The sequence below is a fragment of the Equus asinus genome, chromosome 29 (assembly GCF_041296235.1).
Source record: "Equus asinus isolate D_3611 breed Donkey chromosome 29, EquAss-T2T_v2, whole genome shotgun sequence".
Taxonomy (NCBI): domain Eukaryota; kingdom Metazoa; phylum Chordata; class Mammalia; order Perissodactyla; family Equidae; genus Equus; species Equus asinus.
This window is the reverse complement of record NC_091818.1, coordinates 26,300,600-26,319,649: the sequence shown is the minus strand read 5'-3', so window position 1 is coordinate 26,319,649 and position 19,050 is coordinate 26,300,600. Positions and strand designations below refer to the sequence as shown.

At 39.3% G+C, this 19,050-nt stretch overlaps 1 protein-coding gene across 6 annotated transcripts in view; it reads left to right on the top strand.

Moving 5' to 3' along the window:
• Positions 1 to 11,879, top strand: part of SPAG6 (sperm associated antigen 6) — a 65,951-nt gene extending 54,072 nt beyond the window's left edge. For 5 of the 6 annotated variants that reach the window (XM_070500950.1, XM_044762297.2, XM_070500948.1 and 2 more), the window contains 3 exons: positions 2,290 to 2,406; positions 5,707 to 5,852; positions 11,588 to 11,879. In XM_070500950.1, coding sequence (XP_070357051.1) covers positions 2,290 to 2,406; positions 5,707 to 5,852; positions 11,588 to 11,657 — 333 coding nt within the window. In that variant the 3' untranslated portion in view covers positions 11,658 to 11,879. The remainder of the gene's footprint in view (positions 1 to 2,289; positions 2,407 to 5,706; positions 5,853 to 11,587) is intronic. The other variant, XM_044762299.2, reaches the window with a different exon arrangement.
• Positions 11,880 to 19,050: the final 7,171 nt, after the last annotated feature.

Genomic DNA, 19,050 nt, shown 5'->3' with positions numbered 1-19,050 from the left:
TGATACATGCTATAACATGGATGAACCTCAAAAACGTATTTAGTGAGAGGGGCCAGACTCAAAAGTTCACATACTATATGATTCTACTTATATGAATTGTCCAGAAGAGTCAAGTTTATAGAGACAGAAAGTAGATTAGTAGTTGCGTGGGGCTGTTGGCGGGGAGTGGGAGAGGGAATAGGGAGTGACTACAAATGGGCATGAAGTTTCTTTTGGGGATGATGAAAATGTTCTAAAATTAGATTGTGGTGATGGTAGCACAACTCTGTAAATTTACTAAAAATCCATTGAATTGTGCACTTAAGGTGAGTGAATTTATGGTATATAAATTGTATCTCGATAAAGTGGTTAAAAAGTCTTAAGTCCAGAGGGCCAGTCCTTGAGGCCGAGTGGTTAAGTTCGTGCGCTCTGCTTCGGCGGCCTGGGGTTTCACCGGTTCAGATCCTGGGCGCAGACATGGCACCACTCATCAGCCATGCTGAGGTGGAATTCCACACAGCACAGCCAGAGGCACTCACAGCTAGAATATATAACTGTGTACTGGGGGGCTTTGGGGAGAAGGAGAAAAAAAAGATTGGCAACAGATGTTAGCTCAGGTGCCAATGAAAAAAACTTAAGTCCAGAAATTGACAAGTAAACAAAATCTTAACTAATGTACTAATGTTTCCTTCATGCTGAATAATACCACTGATTATCAATCATGACGTACATTCCTATCTAGAAGTATACAGTGGTTGTAAACTGAGTGTATTTTTTGACTAAGGAGAGTAAAGTTCAGTGAATTTCTAGTGTCATTAGACTCCTTTCTGGAGTTCTTGATTAACAACTCAACAGTACATTGCCTAGTTGGAACTTTTAGAATCAGAGTAAGGCTGTCTGCATGGTACAGCGAATGTGATCTCCGCTACGCTGTTAGGAGACCTTGTCACCAACAGCAGTTAAGTTAGAGTTGGCCTGCTGAGGTCACCGTGAGCCTAAGGTGGTTTACAAAGGTGTAAGTAGGTGTGCTGGGAATCAAGAGTTTAATTCCAACTTATGTTATATTACTTATGGGGGAAATGTTGGGCTGCATTTCTTACATTCCTTGTTTTATTTTATCTGGTTTATAAAGCAATGTTTGAGGACAAATATGTCAAGAGATAAGAGGTTATACAAGGCTGCTTAGCCTTGGTCTCTGGGAAACCATAAATTCAAGAGATCCTTTACAGATGGCACAAATGTGATGAAAGTTTTTACAGAATCCATTTACCAATTGTAAAATTCATGATGTGGAAATCAAAACCCTCCTTGACATTTCAAAGGCCTTGCTAAAGGTTCAGTAGCAAGATCCCAGAAGACTAGGTCGGCTAAGGCCTGAGAGAGAGAATAGGTGATCAGAGGACAGGCAGAAAGGATGCACCGAAGCACAAAGCCACCTGCAGGCAGGTGCGGATTTCTAGTGGGAAACAGCTTAGACAAGCCCAATTGTGAAGCCTTCCAAAGTGAAAGGGGCAGGCTTTAACACAAAGATACAGAACCACAACCAGCCATGGCCTCAGGGCTGGCTGCAGCCATGTGCATCACTCAAAGGGCACCCTTCTTCAGCCACTTGTGGCAGGAGGGCAGCACCACGTGGTGTCACTGTGAAATACACAGTGCTGGGGAGAGTGGGAAAGGTCCATGCAGGGCCCTATCCTCTAGCTTGTGGGTGAAACACTCCCTGTTGTTGCAGGGAGCTTTTCCCCACAGTTGGGTAGATCCTCCGCTTTGCTTCCATTTCTCCCCGTGAGCTACAGCAGCATACCTGCAAAGCTCACTGAATGATGCACACAGCAGAGTATTTCTAACCACGTACCTACAGGCCATGAAACCTTTTGGAGAACACAAAATGCTCGATAATGACTTTCTACAATAAACTAAGTATTTTCTCATATTTGTTGATTGGGAAGAATGGGACGTTCCTGTTTGTACACAGTTCCGTATGTACAAATTTTTACACTAATAAAATATACATACTAATTTAATGTCTATTGTTTTATGCTTTATAATTTTAATTTCCTCATAGGTATATTGAGAGCTCAATAATACACTGTACATTTTAAAATTTAACATAAAGACAACTGGCAGGGTATTCTATGATAAAACCAATGAAAGATAGAGGAGTTTTTATGACAACTAGTTTAAAATTTGAAACAACTGCAGGTTAGACCAGGAAATTGATTTCATTTTCAAATTCCATATGACATGAACTTTTGTCAGGTTTTCATCGATGACTGACTTTGGTATCCATTTTGCTTTGTATTTCAATAGAGTAAAAAAGCCATAAAAAGTATCCTACAAAAATGCACCTATCTACCAGCCCTCGAGCCATTTCTGTATGATGCCCCTCCCAATATTCTGAAGCACGTGGTCGGACAGTTCAGTAAGGTAAGAAGTGCTCTCAGCCTGGACGTGGGGGAAGAGAATGAAAATGCGTGGTTAACTTCTTCCCTCTGTTGGGTCAGTGTTCTCTTCCTAAGATGACGACAGGGTTTTACTACTTAACTCTCGCTGATTATATTGACGGGGAAGGTAGCGTAGGTTAATAAAATTAACATAGGTTAATAGAATTCACCCATAAATAATTCACACTTCCTTCCTCCTTCTTCCTCACCCTTCCCTCACAGCCCCTCTCTACAGCCCTTTTTAGTGTTCTTTGGGAGTAAATAGTATGTCAACACGTAAGAACCTCATAACAGATATTTTATATTGATAAGTAACTTTTAGTAATTTCGCAGTGTCTGTTAGTCTCACTCATCTGGGAGCACTGCAAAGATCTTACAAAGAAAAGGAAAAAGGTTTCTGTGCCACTGAAATGTTTTTTACAAAGTTCATGTTCTTTACTGGAGATGCTTTCAGGCAGTCATTCGGAGTTTCTTGAATTGTTTTATGAACAGTTTTAACAAATGTAGCTGTCATATTTCTTAGATTATTGCAGATTAAAAGTAGTAAGGTGGAAGGTCAAGCTGCTAGAAGTGGGCATGACCAGCGGGTCTGGCTTCTGATGGCAAAGGCTGAGGGAGAATGGCGCAGTCCCACAGCCACTGACAATCATGGCAGCCCTGACTACCCAGAACTGGTTGACTTGTGCTCAGGAGACTTGATTTAAGAGGAGGGGGTCTCTGGCAGTAGCACCCCAGAGCGGCTCTGAGCTCAGGCTCTGGATTGGGCTGCCTGCATGTCCATTGACCAGCTGTAATGTCTTTAGCAAAGTCTTGACCTCTCTAAACCTTAGTGTGATTACCCATAAAATGGGGATAATAAGAGTAGTACCTATTTCATAGGGTCATTGTAAAGATTAAATGAGATGTCATATGTAAAAAGTTTAGTTCAATCCTGGCACATATCAAGCACTCAAAAACAAACAAAACCAAAACCACACACATACACAAAACCAAAAAGTTGTTTTTTTAAAGAAATAAAGCATGGAAATGGTGAAGGTTAATTTTAAAAAGTTATGAATGGACAGAGGGCCACATTCATTTGAATAGTCAGTTGTAATGCTACTTTGATCAGCAAAGAGCGAGGAGGAGGAAGGAGCGGGGTGGACCATCTGTAGACAGTCTTGAAAATGAATAGTTGACGTTATTTCTGAAAGTTTCATTTTATAGTTTAATCTTTTAGAATACTGAGTGACATATTCTAATTTTATTGAACTTTCTCTGAAAATGAACACTAACCTGAATTAAGAGGTCAAAATAGGGCCAGCCCAGTAGCATAGTGGTTAAGTTTGCATGCTCCAGTTTGGTGGCCCAGGGTTCATGGGTTCAGATCCCCAGCACAGACCTACATACCGCTCATCAAGCCATGCTGTGGTGGTGTCCCACATACAAAATAGAGGAAGGTTGGCACAGATGTTAGCTCAGCGACAATGTTCCTCAAGCAAAAAAAAGAGGAAGATTGGCAACAGATGTTAGCTCAGGGCGAAGCTTCCTCACCAAAAAAAAAAAAAGTTCAAAATAAGTCACTAAAGTAAATAAAAATAAATCAGTGGAATTTGTGCAAGTTAAACAGTCAAAATAAAATAAACTAAAGACAGTATCTCATATCATATACTCTTATAGATGTGCCTTTGGGACTATTTGCTTCAGGAAGAATTTTGTGTTTTCCTAATCTAAGGGTACCAGAGCACAAGAAAGAGATGGGAAAGCAAGATGGAGGGTAAAAAGGTATTAGTTTAATGTAGCTGGGGACAGAGATAGGAGGTCATGAAAACTCTCCAAGTCAAACAAAATATTTAAAACCAATATATCTGTAACGTTTTACTAGCCAGATCCTTTTGTAGTTTTAAAGATTTGTTAAATGCCTACATATACTCTGTTAAGCATTGGGGGATAGACAAAAAAGAATAAGACGAGGTTCTTCTTCAAGGAACTTTATCATCTAGCCAGGGACCAGACAGAACAATTAGAAAAGACTTCAATGTGCTAGGCTCACGATAAACTTTTTTTTTTTAAGAAGCACTGAGTGATTGCAGTCTGAGGTATTCAGAGAGGGCTTCAGTGCAGGAAGTACGAGTGGAACAAGCTGGTTTTGACCTTAGATTGAGAGGGGAGGGGGAAAGAAAGGGTGTTTCTGTCAGAGGGAATAGTAGGGATGACCAAGAAAGAGAGCGGAATTCCCATGGGCCAGCTCACCCCGCTCCAGGACCTTCCTTGCCTGGTTGTTGTTGTCTTGAATAATTAATTTCTTCATCTCCACTGGCTCTTTCCTCTCAACACACAAACACCCACTCTCAAATCCAGTGCCTTTTTTAGTCCTCGTTGGTTGTTTCTTAAAATCTTCTCTTGGATTTATTGACACTTTACTTTCCCGACTTTTCTTCTTTCTCTTTAACATCTCCTCAATTTCCTTTCTCTGCCCACTCCTAGTATGTTTGTTCATCTGTTAAACATTTATTAGCATCTATTAGGCACTGGGTGCTAGAAAAATGAATGAATGAATGGTTAGTTTCTGCCTTCAATGACATTTGTATGTGACAGACATATAAACTGATAATTAAAATATTATGTGGCCAGTGCAGCAATAGGGGTTTAATGGATGGTATGAGAGAAGAACAGTGCCTATCTCATCCTGGGATAAGAGAGTACGGGTGCCCAGAGAAAGTTTCTTCAAGGAGGTGACGCCTGAGCTGAATATTAAAAGATGAGCAAGAGTTAGCCAAGCAAATGGAAGGAGGTGTGTGGAGGGTGGGAGCGCATTCTAGGAAGAGGAAACAGCATGGACAAAGGCAAGAAATGGCCCTGCATGCACCCTCTGAGGTTGCTGGACAAAATTTGGGATAGAGATGTGTGGGAAGGGAAGCTGGAGAGGTATTTAGAGCTGGTCACAGAGGCCTTCTGTGCCTTGTTAAGGGTTTGCCTTTGATTTTGTGGGTCGAGGAGAGAGCGGGAGTGGCTGTGGGCACAGGGGGAACACCACTTGACCACTGTTCTATGTATGAGTGGACCTCCACTGCCTGTGCTCGTGTCACCGCCTTTATTCCATCTCCGCGACATAAAAAGTCAATACGTTTCTAAAAAGACGGCATTTTACCTCCAATCATCAGCAAATTTGGGCTCATTATGCTACACATGCATTGGACATAAATTCTCTTTTCCATTTCCTCAGATATATTATTGCTTTTCAGTAGTAATAGTCGAACTTGGAAAAGAAAAGCTGACATTTTTACGTGCTTCACTTTTCAAGGTGCTGCCACATGATAGCAAAGCTCGGCGACTTTTTGTAACAAGTGGTGGACTTAAAAAGGTTCAAGAGATAAAAGCAGAACCTGGATCTCTCCTTCAAGAATATATCAACAGTATTAACAACTGTTACCCAGAGGAAATAGTAAGGTGGGAAAAATGGACTTTGAGAAGTTCAAAATTATAATGTACTACTTCTGTTTTCAAGTCTAGATTTTATATATACGGTGTCAACATGCGGACTTGGAAATACTACTTCAGACCAATGTGTACATCTACTTCTCTCTGGATCTTTCTTCCTCAAATTAAGCAGTGTTCTGATTAACACATGCATTTCCAAATCAAGCTGGAATGTCATTTGAGACATTTCTGTGCTAATTTAACAAATGCTTTACTAAAGAGTATATAAACACCGAATTCAAATTAAATTAACAATCTTTAATGTGAGCCTCGTTTAGAAAGGGCCAATAGATTCTGATTTTCATAGTTCCCTGCGTATTATTTTTCTGCCTTAAGCTCACATTTCTGTTAACGGGAGTATTACAAATAGAAAAGGGATGTTGAGTGTCAAAAAGAAAGTTACTATCTATGTTTAAAAAAAGTTAAATAAAGTTGTTTATGATATGCAGGTGCCTCTAGTAATATAGCAGGAAGCTATTTTCAGAATTAAATTTTTTTAATGAGGTCGATTTGCATAGCATTAAACCTAAGCTTCAGTCCTTTTGAGCCTAAAGGAGAACTATACTGCTAAACCCGAACTAAATACAAGCAAAGTTACTAAGAAAAGGTAGAATGATTCAAACAACTGAATCCGGAAAAATGCCCACAAAGCATGCAGAATTAAGGGCCATACTTATCTATATTTTTCTAACCCTACACTCATTTCTTATTTTCTCTAATTAATATTAGAGAATATAAATCCAATGTATAAAACTTGTAAGATATAAGTTATATAAACTATTCTTCCTATTTAATATCAGTGGTTTTTAATACATATGGTAACATTGATTTTAATAGCACAAAAATAATTTTCTTTAAGATTAAAATTTGTTTTCTATTCACATATATTCTGCTGCTAAATTCCTTCCAGGGGTACAAGTTTATGCACTTTGGAAGTTTATGAGAACTTCTTGACTATTGAAACTATTAGAGTTCCAATAAGGTGGCTTTGGAAATATTAATATGTATAAAATATATCAAAGGACTAGTATATAATAACATATATATCTGCTATATATAATATACAAATATAACAATATACCAAAAACGTTTATATAACATATAAAATGTGTGAAACCACTAAATGAAGGAAGTATGAAAACCTTTTATCAAGAAGAGAAAATAGAGTTAATTTTTATACATGAACTATATGTCCTTCAGAAAGAATGCACTTTTATGCAAGTTTAAAATAACTTTCAATGCAATTTTCTAACATAAAATTATAGAGAATTGAAAAAAGGCAAACTAAAGGAACCCCAAAATGGAATGAGCTATTGGAATTAACCAATGATAAGGGACTTTCCTGAATAGAAGTCTTCTTTCTACTCCTTTCTAGGATGATTTTACAGAGCACCAGGGGAAATCAAAAACTCTGTCACCTCAGAATTTAATCTGGTACTTTGTCATGATACCACTGTAAATTTTTAATTTCTCACATTCTGTGATTTAGGATTTCATTTCAAAAATTGGCTAATTATCATGAAAAATTCTGGTTAGCTGTCTAACTTTGACAAGTTTCTGATATTTCTCTAAAGCATTAGGTTCTATAAGATGGTGTTTTCTAGAAATCTTTGAAATATTGTCTTTCAATGAAAACAGACAATCTCAAAATGGTTTTATTTTTGCCATCGTATAGTTCTCAAGAATCACTTGGTGAGTGTTTTAGAACTAATTATTCTCTATAAGACAGGTTATCAATGCATACATTCTCTCAGCTGTTATTAGCCTAGACATGTATTTCATAGTGCCTTCCAATTTTAGTAATCTTTAAAAACTTCTAATAAAGGTAGTTGGTATGATGAGTGGGAAGGGGCCCAGGACGAGATGTTAGAAGACCTAAGTTCTAGTCCTGGCCCACTCCAGCTAGAAGGTATTTTTGGAACTCTTGTATTCTGAAACTCTGCCCAAACCGGACTGGGGGCGGGAGCGTTGAGGGGAGTGTTGCTTTTAGGAAATATCTGATTTGGGGAGGGAGGCAGGCATGGTCTTCCATCTGGCACATTTCTGGTATGATAACAATGTGGTAACCCAAATTCTACATGGGTCTAGGATAAGGTTAACTCACTTATATTTTTACAGTCCATACAGAGGTAAGCTGGGATAGCGTGGTTCACAGCCAGAGGAAAGGAATTCCTTGTTCTTTTAGGAGGTCATTTTGGTTCTTTCATGAGGAGTAGGGCTAAAAGCTGGGGCTTAGGTGTCAAACAGACCTAAGTTGGTATCTCAGTCCCAACTACTTACTAACTGTGTGACTTTGGACATAGTACTTAACCCTCTTCATCACAGTTTCCTCATCTGTAAAATGTGGACAAAGCTAATTCTTCATGGAGTTGCTGTCAGGGTTAAATGGGATAATGCTTAGCCAAAGGGCTCACAGGTGGGAAGAATTCAGTTCAGGAAACACCTATTGCCGTCCTCTTTAGGCACCGTCTTCTCATTCTTCTTTCTGTCTGAGTTGAATAACGTGACCAGGTGGGTCAGACTTCACAGTGGAACAGTGCTGCAGAAACGAGGGAGCAGCACTGGACCACTTATCCTTTTCCACTATTTGCTTTGATGATAAATCATATCAAACAAATATTTGTTTCATTTTTTGCAAATAGAAAAGACATAACTAAAGATTATTCTGGTTAGATTTTAATTGCTTGAGTTGCTCATGTGGGGCCTCCAAGCTTTTTCCTGATGGGAAACTACTTTTGAATTCCTTAGCATCAGACACACTCCACCTGGAGTGGGGTTGCTCACAGTTAATGGACACCTTGATGTACGTACTCTTGGGTCTATACTGAGAATCATCCGAGGTCTGTGTGCGTTCATGAGAAGTTAGGTAGTGCTGAACGTATGCTCTGCTGATGGGGGAGGGGTCTGAGTCCTGAGCACAGTTCCTTCCCCGTGGAGAATCCCCGAGATTATGACATCTCTGAGGTCCCTGGGGAGGGAGGTATGGCGATGGCAATTAGCTTGGCAATTAGCCAGGTGAAGCCTCAAGAATTATTGGTAGATCCTAATTGATTTCTTGGGAATCTTTGTTTAAAGCAATACTATCTAATAGAAATATAATGTGAGCCACGTTATTTAAAATTTTCTAGTAGCCACATTAAAAAAAGTAAAATGGGGGCTGGCCCCGTGGCCGAGTGGTTAAGTTCGCGCGCTCCGCTGCAGGCGTCCCAGTGTGTCGTTGGTTCGAATCCTGGGCGCGGACATGGCACTGCTCATCAAACCACGCTGAGGCAGCGTCCCACATACCACAACTAGAAGAACCCACAACGAGAAATATACAACTATGTACTGGGGGGCTTTGGGGAGAAAAAGGAAAAAAAATTAAAAAAAAATCTTTAAAAAAAAAAGTAAAATGAAACAGGGTAAATTTTAGTAATATATTTTTGTTAGCCTATTATATCCAAGTATTATAATTTCAACGTAAAAATCTTTGATGAGCTATTTTACACTTTTTATACTAAGTTTTTGGAGTCTGGTAGGTATTCTTTCACTTCCAGCACACCTCGATTCAGATGTTAAATCTCATCAGAAATACTCCATCTGTATTTAGATTATGTAAAGTTTACAGTTGAATATGGAGATTCACAAGTTGGTCCAAACACACCTAAAATATTTCTAACAACTGAACTATCAGTTTGTAAACTTTTACTAAAATTAAAGATAAAAAGTTCAGTTCCTCAGTCATACTGGTCATATTTCTGGGGGCCAATAGCCAAGCAGCTACCGTATTAAACAGCACAATTTTTAAAGTTTTGGTTTTTCTAAATCTGTTTCTTACTATTTATAGAAAAAGTACCTATCCTGTGTCTGACACATTTATCAGGCCTAGGAAGGTGAGGCCTGCTTTAAAATCCATGACTCAGAGAGAAACACATGTGAATTGCTCCATGTAGGAGTCCTTCAAAGAGATCCACTGTTGAAGAACAATTTTTTCAAGGGTAGGAGGCCCTTAGAGGAGAAACATTCTTTAAGGGAGCTTTTTGTGCGCATATGCAGGTATCTCGTTAACCATGACTGCCTGTAGGCACATTGCTGAGAAAATACGGCTCTGTTTCGTCCACCTCAACTTGACAAATTGTGGAAGAAATTAGTCTAATATAAATTAGGAGTTTTTAAGTCAAGCATCTGAGGATAGATAAAGATAACTAGCAAAGGACAAAGCAAGTCTTGAACATTAGGTTTTATGTGGAGAAAACACGTTGGGAGGCTTAATTATTTTGAGTGTCTTGGAAAATTTTAAATTACACTTAGATTTTTTTTTAATTCAGGTCATGATAGTTTATCACATTGTGAAATTTCAGTCGTACATTATTATTTGTCAGTTACCATATAAATGCGCCCCTTCACCCTTTGTGCCCACCCCCCACTCCCTTCCCCCTGGTAACCACTAAACAGTTCTCCTTGTCTGTGTGTTTATCTTCCACATGTGAGGGAAATCGTACAGTGTTTGTCTTTTTCTGTCTGGGTTATTTCACTTAACATAATACTCTCAAGGTCCATCTATGTGGTTGTGAATGGGACGATTTTGTCTTGTTTATGGCTGAGTGGTATTCCATTGTGTATACGTATGTATATATATACATACATACATATGCACCACATCTTTATCCAATCGTCAGTCAATGGGCACTTGGGTTGCTTCCATGTCTTGGCTGTTGTGAATGATGCTGCGATGAACGTAGGGGTGCATAAGTCTCTTTGAATAGCTGATTTCAAGTTGTTTGGATAGATACCCAGTAGTGGGATGGCTGGGTCGTGTGGTGTTTCTAGTTTTAGTTTTTGAGGCATCTCCACAGTGTTTTCGGCAGTGGCTGCAGCAGTGTGCACTCCCCCGCAGTGTGAGGCCCTTCCCCGCACCCTCTGCAGCACTTGTTCTTTTTTGTCTTGGTGATTACAGCCATTCTACACTTACTTAGATTTTTTTTATCCATTTATTCTAGAATGTCTGCCAAATTTTATTTGACATACTTTTATATGAATGTAAATATTTCACATGGTATGTGAACATCCTACAATGCATTAATCAATGTGTTTAATACTTTTATATTACATCGTTTATAAAATGTTCAATTTATAAATATATAGTACTATAAATGCCCAAGAACCAATGAAAAAGATTAATTTCCTAGGTTTGTATGCTGGAATACTTGTAAACCATTTATTAAATAGTTCTTTAGTGTGAATTATACCCCCAGAAATTTTTGTTTTTATGGGTGACCAGATCTGATTAAAACCTACATTGAGAATAATTCCTGAGGCAATCAGAATGCAGAGTTGATTAGTAATAATAGACTGTGTTTTCTAACTTGTGAAAAAAACTATAAGCTATGATCATCAAAGCTACATCAGTCACTTGACACAATAAAAACAAAATCTCTGTATAAAATGCTATTACTGGATTCAAGTACCTTGCTTTGAAAATACCCCTTCTCTGCTGTTGCATTGACATCCCTTGAATGTTTGCTGTTTATCTAGCACAGTCTTGTGAGCTAGCGTTCTCTTTTTCAATTGTCTAACCTTACACACAAAGCATTACTGGAGCATAATTATTCAGGGTGTATTTGAGGTTTCACTCACTGAATTATTTCAGATAAATATGTTGAATCTTTTGTGCCTTCTGTGCTGAATCTTTTTACAAGTATCTAATAGAAAATTTTCTTTTTCAGGTATTATTCCCCTGGATATTCAGAGACCCTTCTGCAGAGAGTGGACAGTTACCAACCACTTGCTAACTAAACAAAATTATACTCAAATTCACAGCAGATTATTTTTGAATAAGAATTGTTAAAGCTCTTTCTAAATATTTGAACTAAGTACATTCCAGTACATTCCAATGTGAAATACCTTTGGATAATATTTTCTAAATTTATGTAATACTTTAAAAATTAGTGACTTGAATATGTGAAGAACTATTCATGGTCATTTGCATAGAATTTGACATTAAAGGGTTTTAAGGCATTTGTTATTGTTCTATTAAAAACCACACACACACATATCCCTCCAATTAGATATAGATGAAAGATGGTGTTCAAAAATTCTTAGTTATTTTGGCCAATTCCTCATAGGCATAGGCAAGGAAAACTAGCCTTGCAAATTCCATAGTAGGATATAGAAGGAAACAGTTGAAAGAGGAAACTGATAACAGGAATACAGGACACTTGAAAGAGAATCTGACGCTGGTCACATAATGCATTAACCTACACATGGAATCTGTGGTAACCTGTCAGGTTTTCCTAAGAACTTAGGAAGCTCTCTTCTTCATCCCAAGTTTTCTAAGCTCTTTTCTCACCTTACCTAAACTATTCCTCACCTTTCATGGGGCTGGCGAGGGTAGAAGTCAATATTAAGCTTTATACTCCTGCAGACATGCTTCCTGTTTTCGTTGAAGGGTTTCGTGGTCTAGCACTGCTCCTGGATAAACAAGGAAGCAGGCATGTCAGATGGGTCCTCAGTACGCCCTCGTCCTAGCTTCACTTTCCCAAGTTTCAAAAGTCACATTTTCAGGGATTTAAGGAATAATTGGAAAATAATACCATCAGGCTCACATTCTATATGCATTTTCACTTAGCTGAAAGGGGGTGAGTGGCGGTTTCAATAAAATTTTACATAAAAACAGCATTAGAATTGTCCCTTTCGTTTTTCCTTTCTAGCGTGTTTCTGACCTTGGGGACTATGTGATTAGACTTTGGCGTCTTGATTAGTTGGCATGTGTGTCTTTTGATCTAAAGGGACATTGCTTATAGTGATCTCCTGGGAGGCCTGGAGAGGACGTGAGTGATAACCAGGGAGACCCTCGGCCGCAGTGTTTCCAATCTGGCCAGCTTTCATTCTCAAACTCTTGTTTCTTTTTTCTCAAAAGCAACCTACCCATTTATTTTTGATGTTTTCTGGATTCATCTGTCATCATTTCCTAACAGTACATAGCTTTGTTGCGTCTCTTTAAACGTCACCATACCCAAGATTGTCCCATTTCTTTTTGCCTTATGTCAGTCTCAGATTGCTTGCAATTGACTTTTTAATACTTTCTTAGGCCTATTTTGTTTCCTTGCAGTAATTTCTTTGATTCATTGCATAAGAAAATGAGATTTTTATTCTCAATTCTGTAGCTTTCCTTTCTCCCCTTCCTGTCTGCCCAGCTTTTCTTATGAACTTTTTAACAATTTGAGAAAAGCAAAGCAGTTTCATCTTTCTTCGTTAAACCGTTTTTCCTACGTGACCATGTTGGTAATGACAGAAACTTGTCTATCTGGGATAAAACCTCTCCAGATATTATGGGAATGGTGAATTTCCTACTATGTATTTCTTGCCATTGTATGTTGTACTTGAAGTTTTTCACTTCACACATCATTTCGTACTTATCAAGTAGTATTAAACTAAGCAAGGAATAAAATTTTAGTGTTTGGATGGGTGTTATAATGTGATCATATGCGATTTGGAAAATTTACACTATGAAATTTTTCTTGACATAAAACACTTAAAATGAAGCTTTATTTTTTGAGAAGTCGATTATGAGACTTTTTAAAAAATAACAAAATCTTTTCTATTTGTGCTAGAGCGAAAATACTGTCTTTCCTTGAGGGCATTCTTTGATATTTTCATCCCTGGTTCGAATTTTGTCAGTTCCAATTCTCGGGGCAGACCAACCCCTGTCCACTGTTTCCCCTTCCCCTTGCAGTTTATTTAAAATTCAGCTCTCATTAGGATAGCTCATTTAGCTCACGTGAACAATTTATTTTTAGGACTTCAATTCAGGAATAAAATCTGTTGAACTCATTATTGGTTGACTCTTATTATTATCCATTCAGTTCATCTTTTGTGGAAATAGATGCATATCAGTGGTGCCTGAAAAGAGATGTTGAAAATCTGGGTTTTACTCATATCTGTTAAATAGTAAGGGTGATAATATTTGCTCAGCTTACTCATAAAATAACCATGAATAGCTTATGAACATAATCTGCAATGTTGCATGCAACAGTTTTGTAAACTGTTCCATTCCGTGCGAACCAGCAGTCGATGATAGATTACACATTTTGGCCAGCAGTTGGGCACACCAGGCCCCATCCTCTTAGATAAGTGGAGTTTATACCAGATGATTTATGATAAAGAAAAGCTACATTTCCTGCCCTCATGGAGTTTTCTAATATAAACACATTTGCCCAGATAACAGGGAGTAAAATAGGCACAAGACACTTGAACACAAAACAGGCATATTCATTTAGGATGTAAAAGCAAATGACAACCTCATAGTTATAGGAGGTTGACCTGTTTTTCTAACCTTTTCCTCTCAAACTACCCCCTTAAAGGCAGGATTAAAGATTTGCTTGTTTCTAAACTTGATTTGAAGTCCTGCTTAACATAAACCCTGACCTTAAATTCCTGGGTGAGGCCATCTCGAATCCAAGATGTCAAGTTTAGAAACTGACCTTTAAAGAATGAGGATCTGTCTGTTGTGTTTTCAAATCACTAACCCTTTCCTTAAATTCATAAACCCTGACCTTAAATTCCTGGGTGAGGCTGTCTCCAAGCCAAGACGTCAAGTTTAGAAACTGACCTTGAAAGAATGAAGGATTTGTCTGTTGTGTTTTCAAATTGCCAACCCTTTGATGAAGTTAGGTGCTAGCAAGTGTGGCGGCCTGCGTGTACTGTGGCTTATTCTACCACAAAATTCACTGTCTAGAAAATATTAATTTGCAGCTGTTCTGTTTCAGAGATTAAAAGGATCAAATGACAGTCTTAACTATAACTATTGCATTTACCAGTGGGTGAAGGGACTTTGAAGTTTTAAAATTTGATTTGTCTATGCAATGTTGTTCTACTGATATGAATAATTTTGTTTTTAAGAGGTCTGGGTAGGCCTTAAAATTAGATACGTATTCAGTGACATTGCTTTAAATAATGGTGAGTTTTATTGTTTTTGTAAAAATCAGTAAGTTATCTTTTAAAAAATTTAGGCAGTATATGAAAGTTTAAAGAAAAGGCAAAAACATCACTCCAAATCTCACAGCCCAGAAGTTAACATAATTCCAAATACCTCTCTGAACCTTTGTACAGATGGAAAAGTTTTTAGAAAAGTATATTCATGCTATACTATTTTAAAATAAAAAGCGAAAGTTATAGCAGTTTGCTTTTTTCATGGAAGATAGAGTTTTCACTTTTTTGGTTTATTTCAGTGGGTTTAGGAAAAGGTCTTGGTGATAAATTAGGGATCAATATAAAATATTTATAAATGGCCTCCTTTTATTAATGATTGACTAGTATTTGCTATAGAGATTTTAAACCAAGTGCTATTTATGGCTTATCGGTTTTACAACATTGGATCAAGAATATTATATCATTTTGCCAGGTGGTTTGGTATAGATATTTATACAGTAAATAAAGCCTCTAATTTTCCCCATGTATATAGAATGTGTGGTAATGCACTCTGGCTAACATTTATACTAAAATGTAGAGCTTATGCATTACTGGTGGCAAATGTTGACTTAAAGGATTTTGTATATGAAGAAGTCCAACTCTTTGAGAACATTGTAACCTGTATCGAGTTCTCTGTTTTTTGAATTTCCTTAGCATGTACAGTTTAAATCATACAAGTGTAATTAAAATGCCAAAGAGAATGTCATCATTCTCATTTTTTTTCTTCACTCCCTCAAGCATCACCTTTTTCTTAGCTGGGTGAAACCTGCCCTGTTCTCTTCAGTTCCCGGGCACACGCAGCATTGTGGTGAGCACACAGTAGGACTAGCGGCAGGCTGGCCGGAGCGGCAGGGCAGCAAGTCTCTCTGCGGTCAAGTCTCTTCAAGTCCCCAGGCCTTAGTTTCCTGAACTGTCACAGCTTAGCGCAGAAGAGGCTCTAGAGTTGGAGACCCGAGTTAGAGTCTCAAACTACTACACCCTGACTCAGTGGCCTTCCACGAGCTACTGACAGCACCCATTTCCTGGGATCCTGAGGATTAAGCAAACAGTGAGCACAGGGCCTGGCATGTAGTAAGCAGTGCCACCACTAGTCTATATGAAATCTTTGTGTAAATAGAAAAAGGTGCATAGGGCTCAAGACACTTTACTTCCATCTGGCAGAAATTGTTGTAATATTCTGATTTTGTTAGGGCAAGACACTTTACTGCCATCTGCTGGAAAATCCCCTTAATAAATATGCAAATCCGTGATGTCTACCCTGTGAACTGCGCCCCCTTAGATGTGCCAGTGCGTTTGCAAAATACACAACCTGCACAACTGTACATGTAAGTGCTCAATAGATTGTATTTGCTACTCTTCTTTTCATTTTTGTAAATGGGGTTTGGAAGAGAATTCTAGGTAAACAATGCTATTGTAGGAAGCAATTCATTTAAAAAAATCAAGGAATCAAAGTTAATCTCTATAAAAGAATCAGCATTTTGTTACAAAGTCTGGAGACATATGGGTTTACTGCTTCCCTCACTTCCTACTTCCCCCACAGAAAAGTATGTTCTACGAGAAAACCTGCAATTTAAGTTAGCAGAGATACTAATTAAGCCATTACTTTCGCATTTATAAACAGTGAATGTAAGACCAAATTAGAGGACCTATTTTATATACGCAAAAGCAAAGCATATTTCGGAATAATCCATATAGTCCTTTAATCTTGATTTTTAAAAGTGGGTCAAGAATACATTGTTGGGTCAAGAATATATCATTATTGCAAGCTGGCATGTCTCTGGAAAGCGGCTCTGCTGGAGCTCCAGTCACTTTTCTTCGTCCTAGAACCTGGGCTGGGATATGACAGGTTTTCCTCTCTTCTAGCCAAACAGTCCTTATTGAAGGGACCCATAGAGTCCCTTTTTGCACACAATAGGGAAAATGTGGCTCATTTTCATACCTAGCAGTACGATCATGAAGAAGATTGACTAAAGTTGGATAAGGGAGAGTTTATTGATAATGGGAACACTCTCCCAGGATATAGGATTTATCACCCTAACAAGGACCCCAGATGCTCTTGAAGGCTTGGAGAAAGCAACAGCCCACACTAAGGGAAGTGGAAATGCCACAACTGCCATGGTGGACTGGAAGAAGACACCAAGTGGCTTAGAGGGGTGGGCATGCCAGAATGCATACCCTATGTGGGGATGGAACTCCCTCCCACACACACACCAGCTGACTCTGTTCCAAGAGAAGGCCCGGAGAACACACATTTACAAAGTGATAAGAAATGCGCTAAGAGGTCACCATCACTGAGAACCTCTGTGGCAGCGCCCTTCTGTATGCCAGGGCTCACTGGGGGAGACGCTGTTACAGAACTGGGCTCCTGAATAGGGATGACAGAATCCTGAAATAATAGAGGCCAGGTGACAGTACTTAACTGTCAGAAGCAAGGTTTGTACAATTACTGCAATGAGTTGCAAAATTGGTGCGGCATCCAGGGACCCAATCCAGAGAGTGCTATGAAGATGGTAATAGAACTCAATGTTCCTAGAGGCAAGACAAACAGGCAGTCAATAAGGGCATCAATTTATAAAATAAAAATCAAGAATGGATGGTCAGGAGGCTAAGGACAGCTGCCCCAATAAAAAGCCACAGTCAGTTGCCCAGTTTTCAGACCTAAGTCAGTTCTCAGATCTGGAGCCCATCGACTGAAGGAGAAGCTGGTCCCTAGGAGGATGGAGTCTGAAACACCTCAGTAAGTGGATTCAGGGGTTATTTCCCATGGACTTGAGAATATTGTTCCAACCCTTTCACTAAGTGACAAAGGTAAAAGATCAGCTCTGCAGCAGGTCTAGGCACGAGTACAAGCAGCCCCGCCATATCACTCAGCAGACCCTATGGTATTAGAGGAATCTGTGTTGGGAGAGGATGCCATGTAGAGTTACTAATAATCCCAATAGGAGAACCATAGCACAGCCTCCTGGGACTCTGGAGCAAGGTCATACCAAATGTAGTAAAGAACTATGCACCATTCAAAAAGAAGTTCTTACAGACTAACGGGCCTTGATTGAGATGGGAGCATCTGACCATGGGACATCAAGCAACTCTGCAGCCAGAGATAGCTATCATGAGCTGGGTTCTGTCAGATCCAGCAAGTCATAAGTTGGGAGGGCCAGTAGTAATCCATCATAAAGTGGAAGTGGCAGATAGAGCACTGGGCATGAGCAGGGCCAGAGGACACAAGTGAGTTGTACCAGCTGGTGGCCCAGATCCCCATGTCATCTACCATTAATGCATTGGTGTTCACAACTATGGTGTTCACAACTATGCCTCCATGGGGTGTCCCTTATGGCCAGCTGATGGAAGAGAAAAAAGGCCAACCTTCATTCACAGATAAGAGTGCAAGCCAAAAATAGATGCTACTGCACTGCACCCTACCTGGTGTCCACTTTGTGTGGAAAGAAGAGTAGCTTGAGGTAAGAGTATACACAGGCTCAGGGACAGTGATGAATGGGGTGGCAGTTTGGTCAGCTGCTTGGAAGGAGAAATATTGGAATATCATGGATAAGCTATGGACACAAAGTGTGAAGAATTTTGCGTCCCATGTCAATGCACATCTAAGCATCCTCTACCAAAAGGGCATTAAACAATGTTCGTGGCTCAGTCATGGCTGTCAGTTAGCCTCTCTCATTGGCTACCGGTAAAATGAGCACGTGAACGGAGTAGCCATGGTGGTGGGGGTGGTGGCTCTGAATAGGCCCAACAGCATGGACTTCCACTCACCAAGGCTGATCTAGCTACTGCTGCTGCCGAATGTCCAACCTGTCAATCACAAAAACCAATACCGACTCCCCAGTATAGCACCATCCCTCAAGGAGACCGACCAACCATTTGGAGGTAAGTTGACTGCATTGGACCTGTTCTACTCTAGAAGAGGCAGGAATCCATTTTGACTAAGACTGTTATATATTCTGGGTATGAGTTTTCTTTTCCTATCCACGGGGCCCCAGCCAGCGCCACCATCTGAGGACTTAAGAATGCTTGATCCACTGACGTAAGATCCACTTACACTGCCTTAGATCAGAGTCCACTGGTCCCATCCCATACTGTACCACTTCTAAGTCACTGGCCTGATGGGAAGGTGGAACAGCCTCTTAAAGACACACCTGAGGCTGCAGCTTAGAGATGATACACCGTGAGGTTGAGATGCCACCCTAAATCAATAACCATTATATGG